The following is a 15209-nucleotide window of genomic DNA, read 5'->3' as shown; positions in this document are numbered from 1 at the left end:
ACTTCACTTCTTTGAGTCTCAGTGTCATTTCTAGAATGGGGCTGATGATAAAGTTGTGACAAGGATTAAATGAGATATCATGTCAGTAAAGCGCTTACAACACAGTCAACACTCAAAAAGTTACCTACTATTACTAATATCTTACAATGTGACTTACATCTTACATAAACAGGCTTACAAACACAGATTTTTCAGAAACAATGCTGTTAGCTGAAGCCATAAACACAAATCCACAATGTCTAAGCTGGAAGGGACCTTAGATTACATCTAGTAACTCAATGCTTTCAGAGGCCTGGCAGGCATCAGACATGCCCAAAAGAAGTCATTAGGGGCACAGGCCAACTGGGGCACATGTACAGGGTCTTAAGGTGGGGGGAACACAATATTCGGCCATCTTATTGTTGCTATAGGATTACAGAACTTGAGTTGCCGGACTTTTAAAAAATTTTTAAGAGAAACTGAAATCTGGATTTCTAGGGGAAAATTACCAATTTCTTATGTCACCAAATTTATTTTAAAACATAATAAGACAAAAGCAAAGATTCACTGAGTTTGGGCTCAAAAAGACATGTCTGTAGGTCAGACACAGCTCCCAGATGGCAGTTCACAAGCTCTGCACAGAGATTATGTGACTTGCTCAAGGCCAAAGAACGAGTGAAGAGCCCAGTTTGACCTTTTTCAAGTAGGCATGGCCTCCTGGGACCCTCACTCCCTCACCTGCATTTGCGTTGCTCCCAATACTGTTGATAGCTGGCGGCACTGAGCTGGATGGGTGGAAGGGCACGTGTCCATTTTCCCGGGGTGGCTTGTCCTGCCAGCCTGGCCCTGCCTCCCCAGGGCCCAGCTCTGCAGGGCTCCCCCACTCATCTGAGCCTTGGCGTGAGTGGTAGGTGGGCTCAGGCCGGGTGCGGAAGCCACTAGCCAGCCGTTCTTCCAGGTGGCTCAGCCAGAGGGCCAGTGCATTGCGGTCCTCCAGTGTGGTGGCCGGGTGGATGAGGGCATAAGAGAGCAGCTGGCGGCTCTCCTCGATGAAGGCATTGCTCTCGATCGAGTAGGCCAGCACTTTCTGCAGCAGCCTCATGTACTCCGACTTGGCCTCCGTGTTGCCTGGCTGAAGTAGGGGCAGGTGGGACAGCAGGAGGGATACCACCTTCTCTTTGGACTCCTGCTGCCACTGGCTGACAATGGCTGCAGAGGTGACAAAAGGGAATGTCAGGAAAGACAGGGTGGGGGACTCTCTATAGATCCAGGAGTGCTACCTACAGTCTGCTCCCTCAGCTCCAATCTCCTCTCCCTTCCCCCTTCATGACCCCTGAGCTTGTCCTTCATACTGATGAGACCCAAAGCACTCAATATTGCCAGAGTAATTTTTCCTGGTTCCATCACTCCTACTCTCCAACACCTGCTGTGGCTCACCATCAGCCAAACTTGCTACTCTGGAATCTGAGCTCCTCCTGCTGTCCCCAGGCCTGCCCTTCTTCCTGTATCCCTGTTTGTTATCTTCATGGCCTCTACCCACACTCCCTTTCCCCCAGCAAAAGAGCCTCCTTCCTGATAGGAGAATGACACTGGAACATGATGGTTAACAGTTTGGGCTCTGGAATCAGACGGTCTAGACTCTACAACTTACTAGCTAGACTCTGGGAAAGTCACCTTGAACCTCACAGAGCAGTGATCTCCTCACTGAAAAGTTTTGAGATAATTACAGGACTCAGTTCACAATGCTGTTCTGAGATTCACTGAGCTAATAAAGAATGGAAATGGCCAGGCACACAGAAAGAATGTATTTACTAAATGCTTGCTGTTTATTTATATTTTAAAGATTTATTTATTTATTTGAGAGAGAGAGAGAGAGAAGAAGCAGGGAACCTGACGTGGGGCTAGATCCCAGGACTCTGGGATCATGACCTGAGAGAAGGCAGATGCTTAACCAACTGAGCCACCCAGGCACCCCAGCTTGCTGTTTTTTTTAACTGTTCTCTTTGCCTCTAGATTTTCCCCTCCAATTGGTACCATTCACCAAGATGGATTTCTCTTCCTAAAAGGACAGCAAGGTTTCATGTTCCTGACAAGGAGCTCACGATGCAGGGCTTGATCCCAGGGCTCCAGTATCATGACATGAGCCGAAGGCAGATACTTAACCAACTGAGCCACCCAGGCACCCAAATTCTGGACTGCCTAAACCTGCTCTCTTCCAGGAAGCGTGCCTGGCTGCTCCATGCTGCAGTGATCTGGTGACATTGTTTTCCCATCCTACAGTGTGACAGCCTAATAAGTCTGTCTGTGGAGATGAGCCAGGTTTCCCCTCTTGACCCAGAAGGGGACTCCTGAGGAATAAGACCACTGCCTGGCCACATAAAGGAGGCCTTGGGAAGGAACTATTTGTTATAGGTCTGTCCTCCGTGAAGACCTTGTTACCCCTGCCTTAACTTTAATTCTCCAGTGGAGTAGAGGATAGGAGAAAATGCTGACAGGGCAAAGGAAAGGGACAAAGAATACCAACCAATACTTGAGAAAAGAGATAATGATCAAGGACTAGGGCCAACTATGTCCTCCCTCTTGGGCAACTGAGCTCAGACCTGTAGCCACAGTGATGATTTGCAAACACCTAACATGGGCGTTTTGAGAGATGACCTACTGGGCTATTGGTAAGGTCCTGGGAAGGTGTGAAGGAACTGGGTCTAACCTGACAGAGAGAGGACCCTGGAGGGGTGAGTGATGAAAAAGAACAGGCAGAGATATGGCTTATGTCCCTCCTCTCCCAGTTACTGACCATGTTACTCTGGGCAAATGTAGAACTTCACTGAGCTTTACTTTATCTCTGAAGTGGGAGTCAGAATCATTCCTAACTGGCACAGCTACTACTAACTACTATGAATTAAAGTGAGACCATAGCACAAAGTAGAGCATAAAGTAAGTTCTCAGCAAATATTAGCTACCCATCATCACAGTTATTAAATCTTACTGTGGCTCCTTCTTTTCAAATACCCACAGAGATTCTAAAGCCACATGCCCACTCCTGGTCCTGGAAATGGAGAGGCTGGGAATGGGCATGTACTATATAAGGAGAGCCTCAGAATTCTAGGCATCTGGATTTCAAGTGAGCCCCAATCTGGATCGCTCTGCATCTGACAGTGTCTCAACCCAACTTCCTAAAGGCTTAAGATTCCAAGGACCACTGGTCTCTGCAAAGGGAGCCTTGCATAAAAACATGAGAAACGACCCCTCACACCTCTCTTTGTCTTAATGACCTGTGTGGAAATCTATTTTTTAGGAATTCACATTATTTCTAATTCTGGGGGTGTCCCTGGGTGTGTCCAGGTGGCTCAGTCATTAACTGTCTGCCTTTGGCTCAGGTCATGATCTCAGGGTCCTGGGATGGAGCCCCACGGCGGGTTTCCTGCTCAGCTGGGTGGGGGGGGAGGGTCTGCTTCTCTCTCTCCCTCTGTCTCTCCCTCTGAGTCTCCCCTCTGCTCGTGCTCTTGCTCTCTCTCAAATAAATAAAAACTTTAGAAAGAAAGAGATTTCTAATTCTGCTTAAATCTGTAGCTTTACGAAAATGAAACACACAACTCCCAACTCCTGGCCATATAACTAACTTATTCATTCTCTTGGCCTGGGACTCTCTGCTCTAAGCTTCCTAGAGAACCCCAGGGATTCATACATTTAAGCAGAGTTATCAATTCCTGCTATGCCCGTAGTACTGACCAAAATAGAAAAGTAATAGTACACAATAACAGTAATAACGGATAGCACTTACTGAGCATTTACTATATGCCAGACACTATGCTAAGAACCTCACCTCAACCCTCCTTTAACATCCCACCTTATAGATGAGGGACTAGATTTCAGAGACGGAACCACGATCTGAACCCAGGTCTGTCAGCCTCTAGAACTGGGAGAAACTTTTACGTGTAACACTGTACTAGTTCTCCAATGCCAAGTCTCTTGTTCTCCACCCCTTCGTCGTCCCTGGCTTTCTAGATCTCATGTGTGACTTACCACTCAAAGCTAGGAAAACTCATCTCCTCTGTCTTCTCTTGAACCAGAGCCCCATGACTACAAGGCTGACTCTTAAGTCATCTCTAACATCTAAGGATGTTTCCAAGGTGGGACAGGACTTCCTGATTTCAGGAAGCCTTCACTTTTCCCACCCTTCTACCTCCACCATCTGGTACTTGATCACATAGGAACAAATACCCTGGCACCCCATTTCCCTGACTTAATAATCCTTGAATTTTTTGCTCTTGATGAGACGGAAGAAGAAATACAGTGATGAAGATTAGGGAAAGTCAAAGACTTATATCCCAGCTGTGTTATACAGTTGCCTGGCCAATGTGCTTCCTCCTCTGGAAAGGCGGAATTAACAGGGCCACTGAGAGGATTTAGGGAGACAATGCGTGTAAAGCACCTGACAGAGGAGTCTACCCACAGTAAGCACTTAGTATGTGACTCAGTGATTGGTGTTTTTCTCCCTTCTCCGGCAGTCAGCCTACCCTTCCAGCCCTACCCTGATGTTCTCAATCGCTGTTGTTAGGCCTTATAGGGTAGCCAGAGGCATCTGGGACAGAAAGAAGCCTTGTCTAGTTCCTCCCCCACCCCAGAATACTGCCAGGACCCCAGGGCTATGGGACACAGCTTCTCCTCTGGTACTGCCAGGGGACATGACAGAACAGCCCCAAGGGTTGGGCTCAATGAAGGACCTTGTTCTACTACAGAGAAAGGAGAGAGAGGTTTTGGATGACTGGAGGCTGACCCTGGGGAAATGTGTGTTCATGTGTCTGTGCAGCGGTGCGGTGGGGAGGGCGGGCCTCCCATGACTGGGAAGCATCAGCGAGCACTGGAATGGGTCCAAGGAATTTGCGCAGCCTCAGGCCCCTTGGGGTAAGCCCAGCTGGGGCTGCAGATGATGGGTGGGGATGAAACTTCGTTTTCTGCTCTGATCAGAGAAGTCTGGCTCAGAGCTGAGGCACAGCAGGGGCCTAATGAATACCTGCACAACTGAACCCAGACGGCCTCCTGGAAGGTAGCGGGGTCTATGTGTGGGTCATGTGCCCCTCGAGGACCCCTGACCTCACGTCACCCTGTCTCATGTCCCAGCAGATATACTGAGTAAGAGCACAGGTTCAAATGCGAACCTGCCTGGATTCCAAATCTACCTCTGCTTCTATGACCCAGGTCAACATAACTGTGGGCCAGTCCTTTAACTTCTCTGAGCCTGGTCTCCTCTTCCGTACAGCAGGGGCAGTAAAAATCCTATGTCACAGGGTTGCTGTAAAGATTCAATGAGACAATCGTGCAAAGCACCTGACGTGTGTTAAGTACTCCATGGATTTCAACTATTATTGTCATTGCTCCTGGTTGAAGATTGAGAGCCCACGCTGTTTTGGGACTGTGGGGAACAATTAACATAGGAGGGCACATCTGGGACTCCCCCTTAAGATTCCCGACAGGGGTGGGAAATTTCATACAGTTATTTACCAAAAACAGACATGTCTCTGGCTCCTCTGAGCTAGAGGCACAATAAGCAGTGATGAAATTCTGGAGGTGGGCGGATGGGGGAGGGGGCTGGGGAATGCCATGACGCCAACGACTGCTTCCTCCCAAGCGGCAAACCTGGATTCTGCAGGCATGGAGAGGACCAGAGAGACTGTGCATGAGTACCCTCCTTGGCCAGGTGACCAGAGCTAAGTAGGTCATGACCCTGGGTCCTGGCAAACCATAGGAGCCAAATATATCTTGGAGACTGCCATAAAAGCAAATCCATTTTTATGTGCTGGGCTGTTGCAACAATCCTGGCAGCCTCAGGCACTCGTCACAGGGGCTGGGGTTCAGCTGCAAACACGCCCTACTCTACCTCACCCCAGCTCGCACAAACATGGGGGAGGGCCAGGGGGCTCACATTTTTGTTTGATGAACTGTGTCAGTAGAGCTTGAAAGGGGAGGGTGGAGGCATGAGAGCTGAGCTCTGGTGACTCATTCAGCCTCGGCCCCCTCCTGACCTCAGTTTCCCCACCCAGATTCAGTGAGCCAGAGAGGGAGGAGTTTAAACCTGCTGGATACAGGGACTCTGACTCAGAGAACAGGAGGAGGAAAGAACCAGGGAGGGAAGGGGATTTCAGTTTCCCTGGCTCTACCCTTTTGGTCCAAGTCAGCATCAGGGGTAAAGAGAGGGCCAGGACTACTGTTACAGCTCCAAACAGGCAGGGAAGACAGCACTGGGAAAAGAAACAGGGATGATAGCAGGGGGAAAGCTGGAGCCTCTCTCCTTTCCTGTTCCAGAGACCCTTAGGGTACTACTTCTTTTCTTTTCCTGGGTATTGTTTCAGATTCTGCTTGCATGAAACCAACACTGGCTGCCTGGGCTGGGGGACTTCCCTAAACCCTCTCAGCTGATTGAGAGGAAGGAACAGCCCAGACTAGATGCCCCTTCCACAGCCCCAACTCCTCACTCCCAGCAGGCTGCATACCCCCACTACCTTCCTGAGCCCACCTGGAATCAGCACTAGTATTAAGACAAGAGGTTCTTCACTGGATGCACCCAAGAGCCAACTAGGGAGCTTAAAAAATATCAGACTTGCTGGGGATAGGACCCAGGCCTCAGATTATTATTATTACTTTTTAAAGATTTTATTTGACAAAGAAGAGAGAGTGCGCACACCAGGTGAACAGAAGGCAGAGGGAGAGGGAGAAGCAGGCTCGCCAAGCAGGGAACCCAATGCGGGGCTCGATCCCAGGACCCTGGGATCATGAACTGAGCCGAAGGGAGATGCTTAACGACTGAGCCACCCAGGCACCCTGTCAGATTATTTTTATAAAGTCCTTAAGTGATTCTAACATGAAGCCATGGTACCCACTTGCCTAGATCAAGCCCTCTGCACTCCCTGCCCTTACTGGTAGCTCTGCCCCAAACCCAAATCTGAACCCAGGGCCTCCTTGGGAGAACTTAAAGAAGGGGCAGGGTTGGGTGGCTGGGACACAGAGTACAAACCCCAAAATGGCAGAGGATCTGCCTCATGTTCAGCCACCCAGGTCTGAAGGGATCTAAAAAGCTGAAGAGTTTCAGACCCTATAAGAGGCAGCTCTTCCTTGGGGATTGGTGTACCAACTGAATTCATGATTTGATCTGCGGGGTAAGTGTGCATCTTGGTGGTGGTGGGGGAGGCAGGGAAGACAGTCTCTGAAAAGTCCATCTCCTAAAATATTAAGAACTATTCTTTTAGAAGAATGTGCTGGGCTCCCAAAGAACGTAATATGCTTGGCTCTGACTTTGGCGAGTTACTTCAGAGCTAACTTCAGAATAACTTCAGAGTTACTTCAGAGCCCAAAACTTGGACAGTATCTAGAACAACCTTCTTACGGTTCAGATACAGTTCCCTGGGCTCAACAGGGGTGGAGCTGGTCCAACTCACGAGAGTTGTTAGTGGCAGAGATGGAACTAGAACTCCTGGAGGTCCTGATTCCTATTCTCAAGTCCCATGACAAATGATTCATCCAACAGGGCATCATTTCTCAAGACTGCCTGGTCATCAGAACCTGGGTATGTGCTCCCAGGCCCATACCCTCAGGATTCTGATTTGGTGGGTCTGGGTTGGTGGGGAGGAGCTGGATTTTAACAGTCACAACCCTTCACCAGGTGAGATGGATGATGATGCAAGTTTGGGAAACAGAGGGAATGGGAAGGCCATAATGAACACCGGGAGAGAAAAAGGCAGAGGGTGCACAATTCCTCCCACAAGGCAGGCCTCTGGGCCCAGGAAGTAGCTCCTTCCCTCACAAATACGGCAAGGCGGGTGTTCTACTTGAGGGTGGGCCAAGACAGGAGACACAAGCCTCCTTAGTCTTGGAACCATCATGCCTATTAAGAAAGAGGTACACAGGGCGCCTGGGTGGCTCAGTGGGTTAAGCCTCTGCCTTCGGCTTGGGTCATGATCTCGGGGTCCTGGGATTGAGTCCCGCATCGGGCTCTCTGCTCCGCGGGGAGCCTGCTTCCTCCTCTCTCTCTCTCTCTCTGCCTGCCTCTCTACCTACTTGTGATCTCTGTCAAATAAATAAATAAAATCTTTAAAAAAAAAATTAAAAAAAAAAAAGAAAAAAGAAAGAGGTACACAAGGGTCTACAGAATTTACCTCTGTGATCACTTCTCTCTCCCGTCATGCTCTGCTCTAATCCTGGCAGGCTGCCTGCCAACTCTGATATACACCATAGCCCTCCTTCTCTTATCTCATTCAAAGTTTTCCCTACCTTTCTATCCAAGCACCAGCTTGTTATACTCTCACCATCTGACATGGGACTGTGGCTGAAGACCTAGATTCCTATTTTCATTCACCAGTGAATTCACTCCTCATCAGTTCTCAACCCATTACCCTGCCAAATCCCAGTGCAAACCATCTGGGAAGGGCCTCAGTTCTTGGTGTAAAGTGTACCAAGTCTTTCAAGGCAATGTGGTAAGAGGGAATATTTAACTTATTTATTAATTTTTCAAAGATTTTATTTATTTATTTGTTTGTTTGTTTGTTTGTTTATTTATTTATTTGACAGAGAGCAAGTGAGCACACAAGCAGGGGGAGGAGCAGAGGGGACAGGCAGACTCCACACTGAGCATGGAGCCTGACCTGGGGTTCAATCCCACGACCCTGAGATTATGACCTGAGTCGAAATCAAGAGTTGAAGGCTTAACCAACTAAGCCACCCAGGTGCCCCTAGGGAATATTTTAAATGCACATTACTTCAAACTAGCAGCTCCACAGAATTCTAGGAATTTATCCTAGAGATGCTTAAAGGGTACTCATTACAACACTGTAAGAGCAAGACCAAACATACCATATGGTAAAGCCTAGAGGTCAAGAGCCAAGAGGTCTAAAGTCAAATTCCAGTTCCACCTCTGACCAGTTGTGTGACCCAGGGCAAGTCACTAAACCTCTCCAGACCTTAATCTCCTCATCTATAAAATCAGGGAACAGTAAGACCTACCTTACAAAACTGTTGTGAGGGTTAAATGAGTAATAAAGGTAAAGTATTGCTTGATACCCAGGTAGGGCTCCATAAATTTACTTATTCTACGTATTCTTGCTATTATGCAGCCATCAATAAAGAAGTATATATATACACACATACAACTGGAATATGAGATCTTCAAGTTATACTGTTAAACGAAATTGGTTAATATGCACAGTGTTCCACTCTATGTATTAAAATGATCAAAACGGGGGCGCCTGGGTGGCTCAGTGGGTTAAAGCCTCTGCCTTTGGCTCAGGTCATGATCCCAGGATTCTGGGATCGAGCCCGGCATCAGGCTCTCTGCTCGGCAGGGAGCCTGCTTCCCTTCCTCTCTCTTTGCCTGCCTCTCTGCCTATTTGTGATCTCTGTCAAATAAATAAATAAAATCTTTAAAAAATATATTAAAAAAAAAAAAAGATCAAAACAGGGTGCCTGGGTGGCTTAGTGGGTTAAAGCCTCTGCCTTCAGCTCAGGTCATGATCCTGAGGTCCTAGGATGGAGTCCCACATCATGCTCTCTGCTCAGCAGGGAGCCTGCCTCCCTCTCTCTCTCTCTCTGCCTGCCTCTCTGCCTACTTGTGATCTCTGTCTGTCAAGTAAATAAAATCTTTAAAAAATAAAATAAAATAAAATAAAATGATCAAAACAATGAACAAGCTGAAGGGAGAGTATGAACGTATTCATACATGCACAGAATATCTCACAAAACATACACCAACTGGGAATGTGGAAGTATGGAAGGGAGGAGACCTCACTTTTTACCTTTCATATGGTCTGATTTTACAAGTTTTGAAAACACAGAAATTAAACATGCTCTAATAAGAAAACAGAATAAACACCACTGATGGTTCTGAGATATAGACAAGACTGGCACCCAGTGCTCATGCAACTGCCTAGTCAGGATGGGGTGGGAGGGATGTGTTCCAAAGCTGCAAAAGAAAATGGCCTGCCCCAAAGGAGCCCTCCTCTGGGGGCAGAGCCATACCGCAACCAAGAACTCCTGCTACAGAGCAGAAAGGAGCCTTCCCTGGTGGGGATGGGGGAGGGGTTGAGCTCTGAGCCTGCTGCAGCCTTGCTAGGTTCTTGCTCTCACTCATACTGGATTTAAGGCAGTATGACTCCTGGCCTAGGAGCCCCCTCACCCTATAACCATGGTGCTTCTGTGACTTGGTACACAAAAATTCAGAAAAATAAAGGTGACTGTTACCAAGGCAGATGGACCTGGGGAGATGAGGGAAGCCAGGCAACTCTGTGGCTCCCCAGTCCCAATCTTAGCAGTCCACTGTGGATTTCCTCACCTATAAAATGAGGATAATAACAGTACCTATTTCATGGGGTTGTTGTTAGGACTAAATGAGTTATTGACAATAAAAACCATTTACATTTATTAAGCATTTACTACATGCCAGATACTGTTCTCAGAGTTCACAACTACCCTAGAAGGTAAGCACAGTTATGGTCTTGATTTTAAAGATGAAGAAACCAAGGCTCAGAAAGATTAAGTTACTTCGTTATATCGCAAATGACAGAACTGGGACTTAAACCCAGACAGTCTGACTCTAGAGCCACCAAAGAAGACTGCTTTCAAAGTTAGTACACAAGGCAGTACTTGGCTCGTTTTAAGGGCTTGACATGAATGAACCATTATCATGGGGAAGAAGGTGGGAACTGACACGGAGCCCCTAGGTGCCCTCCCCAGTCCCCAGTTAGCTTTCAGGTAGTACACTTGCCCTCTTCTCTGGCCTCCATCTCTCTCTCACCCATCGCTGAGGTCAACAGCTCTCCAAACAGCCCTGTGGAGGCCCAGAGGCCAGAATGGCTTCAGGAGTGTCCTCTGAGAGGGTTCTCTGGCCTGACTCTTATCTACATCTGGGGGTCCTGGGACAGACAGTTCTACAGACGCCTGGCTCAGCCATCCCAACGCCAACCTCATGGGACACAGAGTATCTCTCTACTGAGTGCTGAGGGAACTGATAGGGACCATATCTAAACTCAAAACTCTCTTGAAGCTGTTTATCCCTTAAGTCCAACTTACCTTTAGGAGGAAAGAAAAGTTTAAGATGACTAGTAAATTTTGGAAGAATTCTAAAATTCCCTCCTAGTTTTGCATCCTGAAGCTTGAGAAATGAATTATTTGCTCAGCTTCCAACCCCCTTCACAGTAATGACTTTAAGTCTCTTCCTCTGTCACCTAGACCGGCCACCTATGTAACTCTTCCTCTGCTATGGGATGTTTCCAGTTTGCACTGTCCTCCCCAGGAACCCCCACATCTCAGTACATCTGGCAACAACATAGCCCCGAGAGACCTATGATGATGACTTGGGAGGTCAGGGACTCCCCACCCACCAACATGCTCAGAACCCACATTCCTCAGCACCACTGTGGGGGTGGGCCTCTTCCGCCATCTGACATCAGCTCTTATTCCAGGTCTCCCTTCCACTGTGCTTGTCTCTAGGGGTGGAGACTCACCAGCACTGTTGGCCTCCGACTCCAGCAGGTGGATGTCATTGCAGTCCGCTAGCGAGTGCTCCAGGCAGAGCTGCAGGAAGCGGGCCTGGGTGCGAGTGACCCGCTTCAGAAGTGACAGCAGGGCCACCGTCTGCTCACACTCATTCCAGCCCTTGAACCAGCCAGCGAGGATGCCCACCTGGTCTCGGAACATCATGGTGCCGGGCCTGGGGCCAGGGTGGGGGGGACGGCGGTGGCGAGGGCCAGCGCCGTCACATGGTCTCGGCTCGGGGCTCCTGTTACCTCTCCCCTGAGGGCCAGGGCTTGAGGATGTTCCCTGGCGTGGTGGCAACGGGCAGTGGGGGGAGGAGGAAACCTGCTCACATCGGGGGAGGTCTTGGTCCAGCCACACCTCTCCAGGCTCCTAGAAAAGGAAGTAAAGGGATCAGACAGAATGAAAGGGCTGAACTGGTGTGGTTAGTGCTGGCTGAGGGGGTAAGGAGGCTTCATGCCTTCCTCTCTCAGAGTATCTGCTCTGCTGAGTCCCTGGAGAGAAAGATGGAAGCCAATTACCAGATAAGAAACCAATTTTCCTTCCAATCTACAGGTTCAGAGAAAAAGCTTGATTGGGATTCAGAGAGACTAAGGAGAAGATGTTGCCCAGCAAGCCTCACTGTCATAGGACCAAAGGGAGCAGAGTAAGTTGGTAGGATTTTCCAGAGATGGGAAATAGGAGAGGATGCACACTATAGGGAAAGATCTGAATTAATGGAGACCTGGTCCCAGGTGACACATGACCCCCAGCACATGCCTTGACCTTGCTGGTCTCTGGCCACCTCTTCTGAGAGTGGGAAAGAGTGACGGCTCACCTGGTAAGAGGACTACATGCAGTTTATATTATTTCAATCTAAGCCTCACAAAGCGAAGATGTGAGTGGACAATGTGAGTGGTGATCCCAGTGGAGATCTTGAGTACGCAGATAGCTAACTGATCAGTAACTGCCTCAGTGTCCATGGGTACAGGGACGGACAAAGTCTTTTTCAAAGATTTCCAACAGGCTGGGGGATCTCACCTCCTTCAACCCAGCTCTGCCACTCTGAGAAAGGTGCACCTCTGATCTCTAAGCTCTCACTCATCTCTGCTCTGAGGTGAGTCTCCCCCAGACTACTTCTTCATTCCCCTGAAGGTTACTCCTGACCCAAATCCTCTGGGTTGGTAAGTCCCCTTGGTTCCCAAAGACTCCAGACTGTCATCCAGACTCCTAAGAGCACAGAGGATGCCAACCTGAGAGGGGGTCACATCCAAAGTAAAAAAACTCCCAAGTGGGGGAGCCTAGGTGGCTCAGTGCATTAAAGCCTCTGCCTTCGGCTCAGGTCATGATCCCAGGGTCCTGGGATAGAGCCCCACATTGGGCTCTCTGCTCAGTGGGGAGCCTGCTTCTTTCTCTCTCTCTACATGCTTCTCTGCCTACTTGTGATCTCTGTCAAATAAATAAATAAAATCTTAAAAAAAAAAAAAAAAAACCTCCCAAGCAAGAAAATGTCCAAATTCTTCTCTCAGACAGGAACTACACAGGAGCTGTGTTAACTGGGCAGACAACAGGCCTATTCTCCAGTTGACTGATTTCTGGACACTACTCTGAAGCCTTTTTCTAAGTGTCTTGAGCTCCAGGTCTCCACTCACATTTCCCTGTCTCTCCTGCAACCAGTGCCTTGGCTCTATCCCCAAACCACATTTGGCTCCATCTCCTTCTGGCTGCCAAAGGACTGAGAACTCCACACAAAGACCCACTGAACCTACTGGGCTCAGATCTTAGAGAGCTACTGCCATCTCCCTGAACTCCCATGCTCCTGCTGAACAGGGCTGTGAGGTCCATCTGAAGATGGCTGTGATTCACCTGGCAAATCCTCTGTGGGACACCTGAACAGAGCAAACTGGCCCAGATGTCAATCCGTTTGGATATAAGGAAAAGCACAGGGGAAATGAAACGTGTTCCAAGTTAAAAAGATCCCCCAGATACTCTTTTATTTATCTCTACACTCAATGTGGGGATTGAACTCATGACCTCAAGATTGAGATTTGTACACTCTTCTGACTGAGCCAGCCAGGTGCCCCCAGAAACCTTTTTTTAAAAGGAAATCAATCGTTGCCTCCTGGCTTAAATCTTCCAATGACTTTCCACTGCACTTAAATGAAACCTAAATTAAACCTGACCATATCTTGGCCTACAGGTCCCTGCAAGACTCCTGTGGCCTCTCCAGCCTTGTCTTGTACCAAGATTTCTTATTCGCTGGAATTCTCTTCCTCCAGACCTACTTATGGCTGGCCCCTACTTGTCACTCAGGTTTCAGCTCAATGTTACTTCCTGAGAGAGCTTCCCTGACCATCCAATCTAAGGAGTCTGTCATATTAATACTATTTCTTCTATATAATTTGACACCCTCAGGTATCATCTTATTTTTGTTGTTTCTCTTTCCATCAAAAAGCAAGCTATAGGGTCACCCGGTGCCCAGAACAGTGACTGGCACATAGATGGTGCTCAATATGTATTTGTTGAAAGAATGAATAAAGATGGTAAGCATGAAAGTCACACTTGAGATTTCTACAGCCTTGGGGCGAGAAGATGATAGAAGGAATGGCCCACCGGATAGTAAATAGATTTAGAAACCTTGTCCCAAGAGAAAAATTTGAAGGCACTGGAGAAATTTCTCCAGGGGAAGAAAAGACTCAGAAAGAATGACATAACTGACTTTGAATATCTGAAGGGGTAGCACACAGAAGAGGAATTAGATTTGTTCTTTTACTCCAGAGGAGAACCAGGGAAAATGGCTGAAGTGAGAGGTGACATGGGAAATGTAGAGAGTCAAGAAAATTCAGTTCTAGTCTTGCCCCAGACACTGATTCACTTTGATCTTTAAACTAGTCTGCTTCCCTTCCCTGCAATGTGTAAGGAGCCAGATTGGATCAGACATGGCAAATGGGTTTTACCTCACAGGCTAACTCCAAACGACTGGTAGAGGCTGCTTGGAGCACTGTGGTGAGAAGGATCCCGAAGAAATGAAGCAACAGGAACAGCCATCAAAGGGCAATGATTAATAAACTGAGGACACACCTCACATGGGATACTGTGTAGCTTTTAAAAACATGCTTGATCCTGATAGCAGAATACAAAAAACACAACAGACCTATATAGTGTTTGATCTTTAACCACCAACCTGCAGGGATGATCATAAGCTCTGTAGTAATACATACAATACAATCGCATTTTTATAAAAGGATAAAAAGCCATACAAAAACCTTATATATCTTATAGTACCTATATGCGCATGTGTATAAAGAAATGTGTACAAGGACACACCCTGGGCTGTTCACATTGGTTACCTTGGAGAGAAGAAAGAATTATTAACTTTCTTCATATAACTTTGTAGCATTTCACTAGTTGCAAGTAAACATATATTACCTTCGTAATTTTCAAAGAATTTTATTTGAAAAAGTTTTATGATTGCATTCTACTTTCCGGTTCAGTGAGAAAGAACACTGTGATTGATTATCAATGTTTGCCCTAGATGCAGGATGGATGAGGGGTAGTTCACATGCCTGAAATAATCAGTTTCCCTTCCCAGCTCCAGCATTTTGTGGCTTTCGGCCCCAAGGAGACAGCAGCTGCCTCAACATAAGGAAGAATTTTAAAATAATATATCTGTCCAAGAAAGGAACTGGCTGCCATGTGAGGAGGTAATAAGCTCCTTGGCTGCTGGAAGT

The 15209-nt window shown here is 47.6% G+C and overlaps 1 protein-coding gene across 1 annotated transcript in view; it reads right to left on the bottom strand.

Annotated features, from left to right (window-relative positions):
• The window catches only part of LOC111161377 (sterile alpha motif domain containing 4B), a 38360-nt gene that overhangs the window by 13089 nt on the left and 10062 nt on the right, over positions 1–15209 (bottom strand). Inside the window, exons 2-3 of the mRNA XM_022524997.1 lie at positions 11469–11871; positions 718–1188 (exon numbers count right to left, since the gene is read on the bottom strand). Of these exons, the coding sequence (XP_022380705.1) occupies positions 718–1188; positions 11469–11664 (667 nt within the window). The 5' untranslated portion in view covers positions 11665–11871. The remainder of the gene's footprint in view (positions 1–717; positions 1189–11468; positions 11872–15209) is intronic.

The sequence above is a fragment of the Enhydra lutris genome, unplaced genomic scaffold (genome assembly GCF_002288905.1).
Source record: "Enhydra lutris kenyoni isolate GAN:26980312 unplaced genomic scaffold, ASM228890v2 scaffoldscaffold85, whole genome shotgun sequence".
In the NCBI taxonomy this organism is placed as follows: Eukaryota; Metazoa; Chordata; class Mammalia; order Carnivora; family Mustelidae; genus Enhydra; species Enhydra lutris.
Note: the sequence above shows the minus strand (reverse complement) of the source record. Positions and strands in the feature narration are given on the sequence as shown.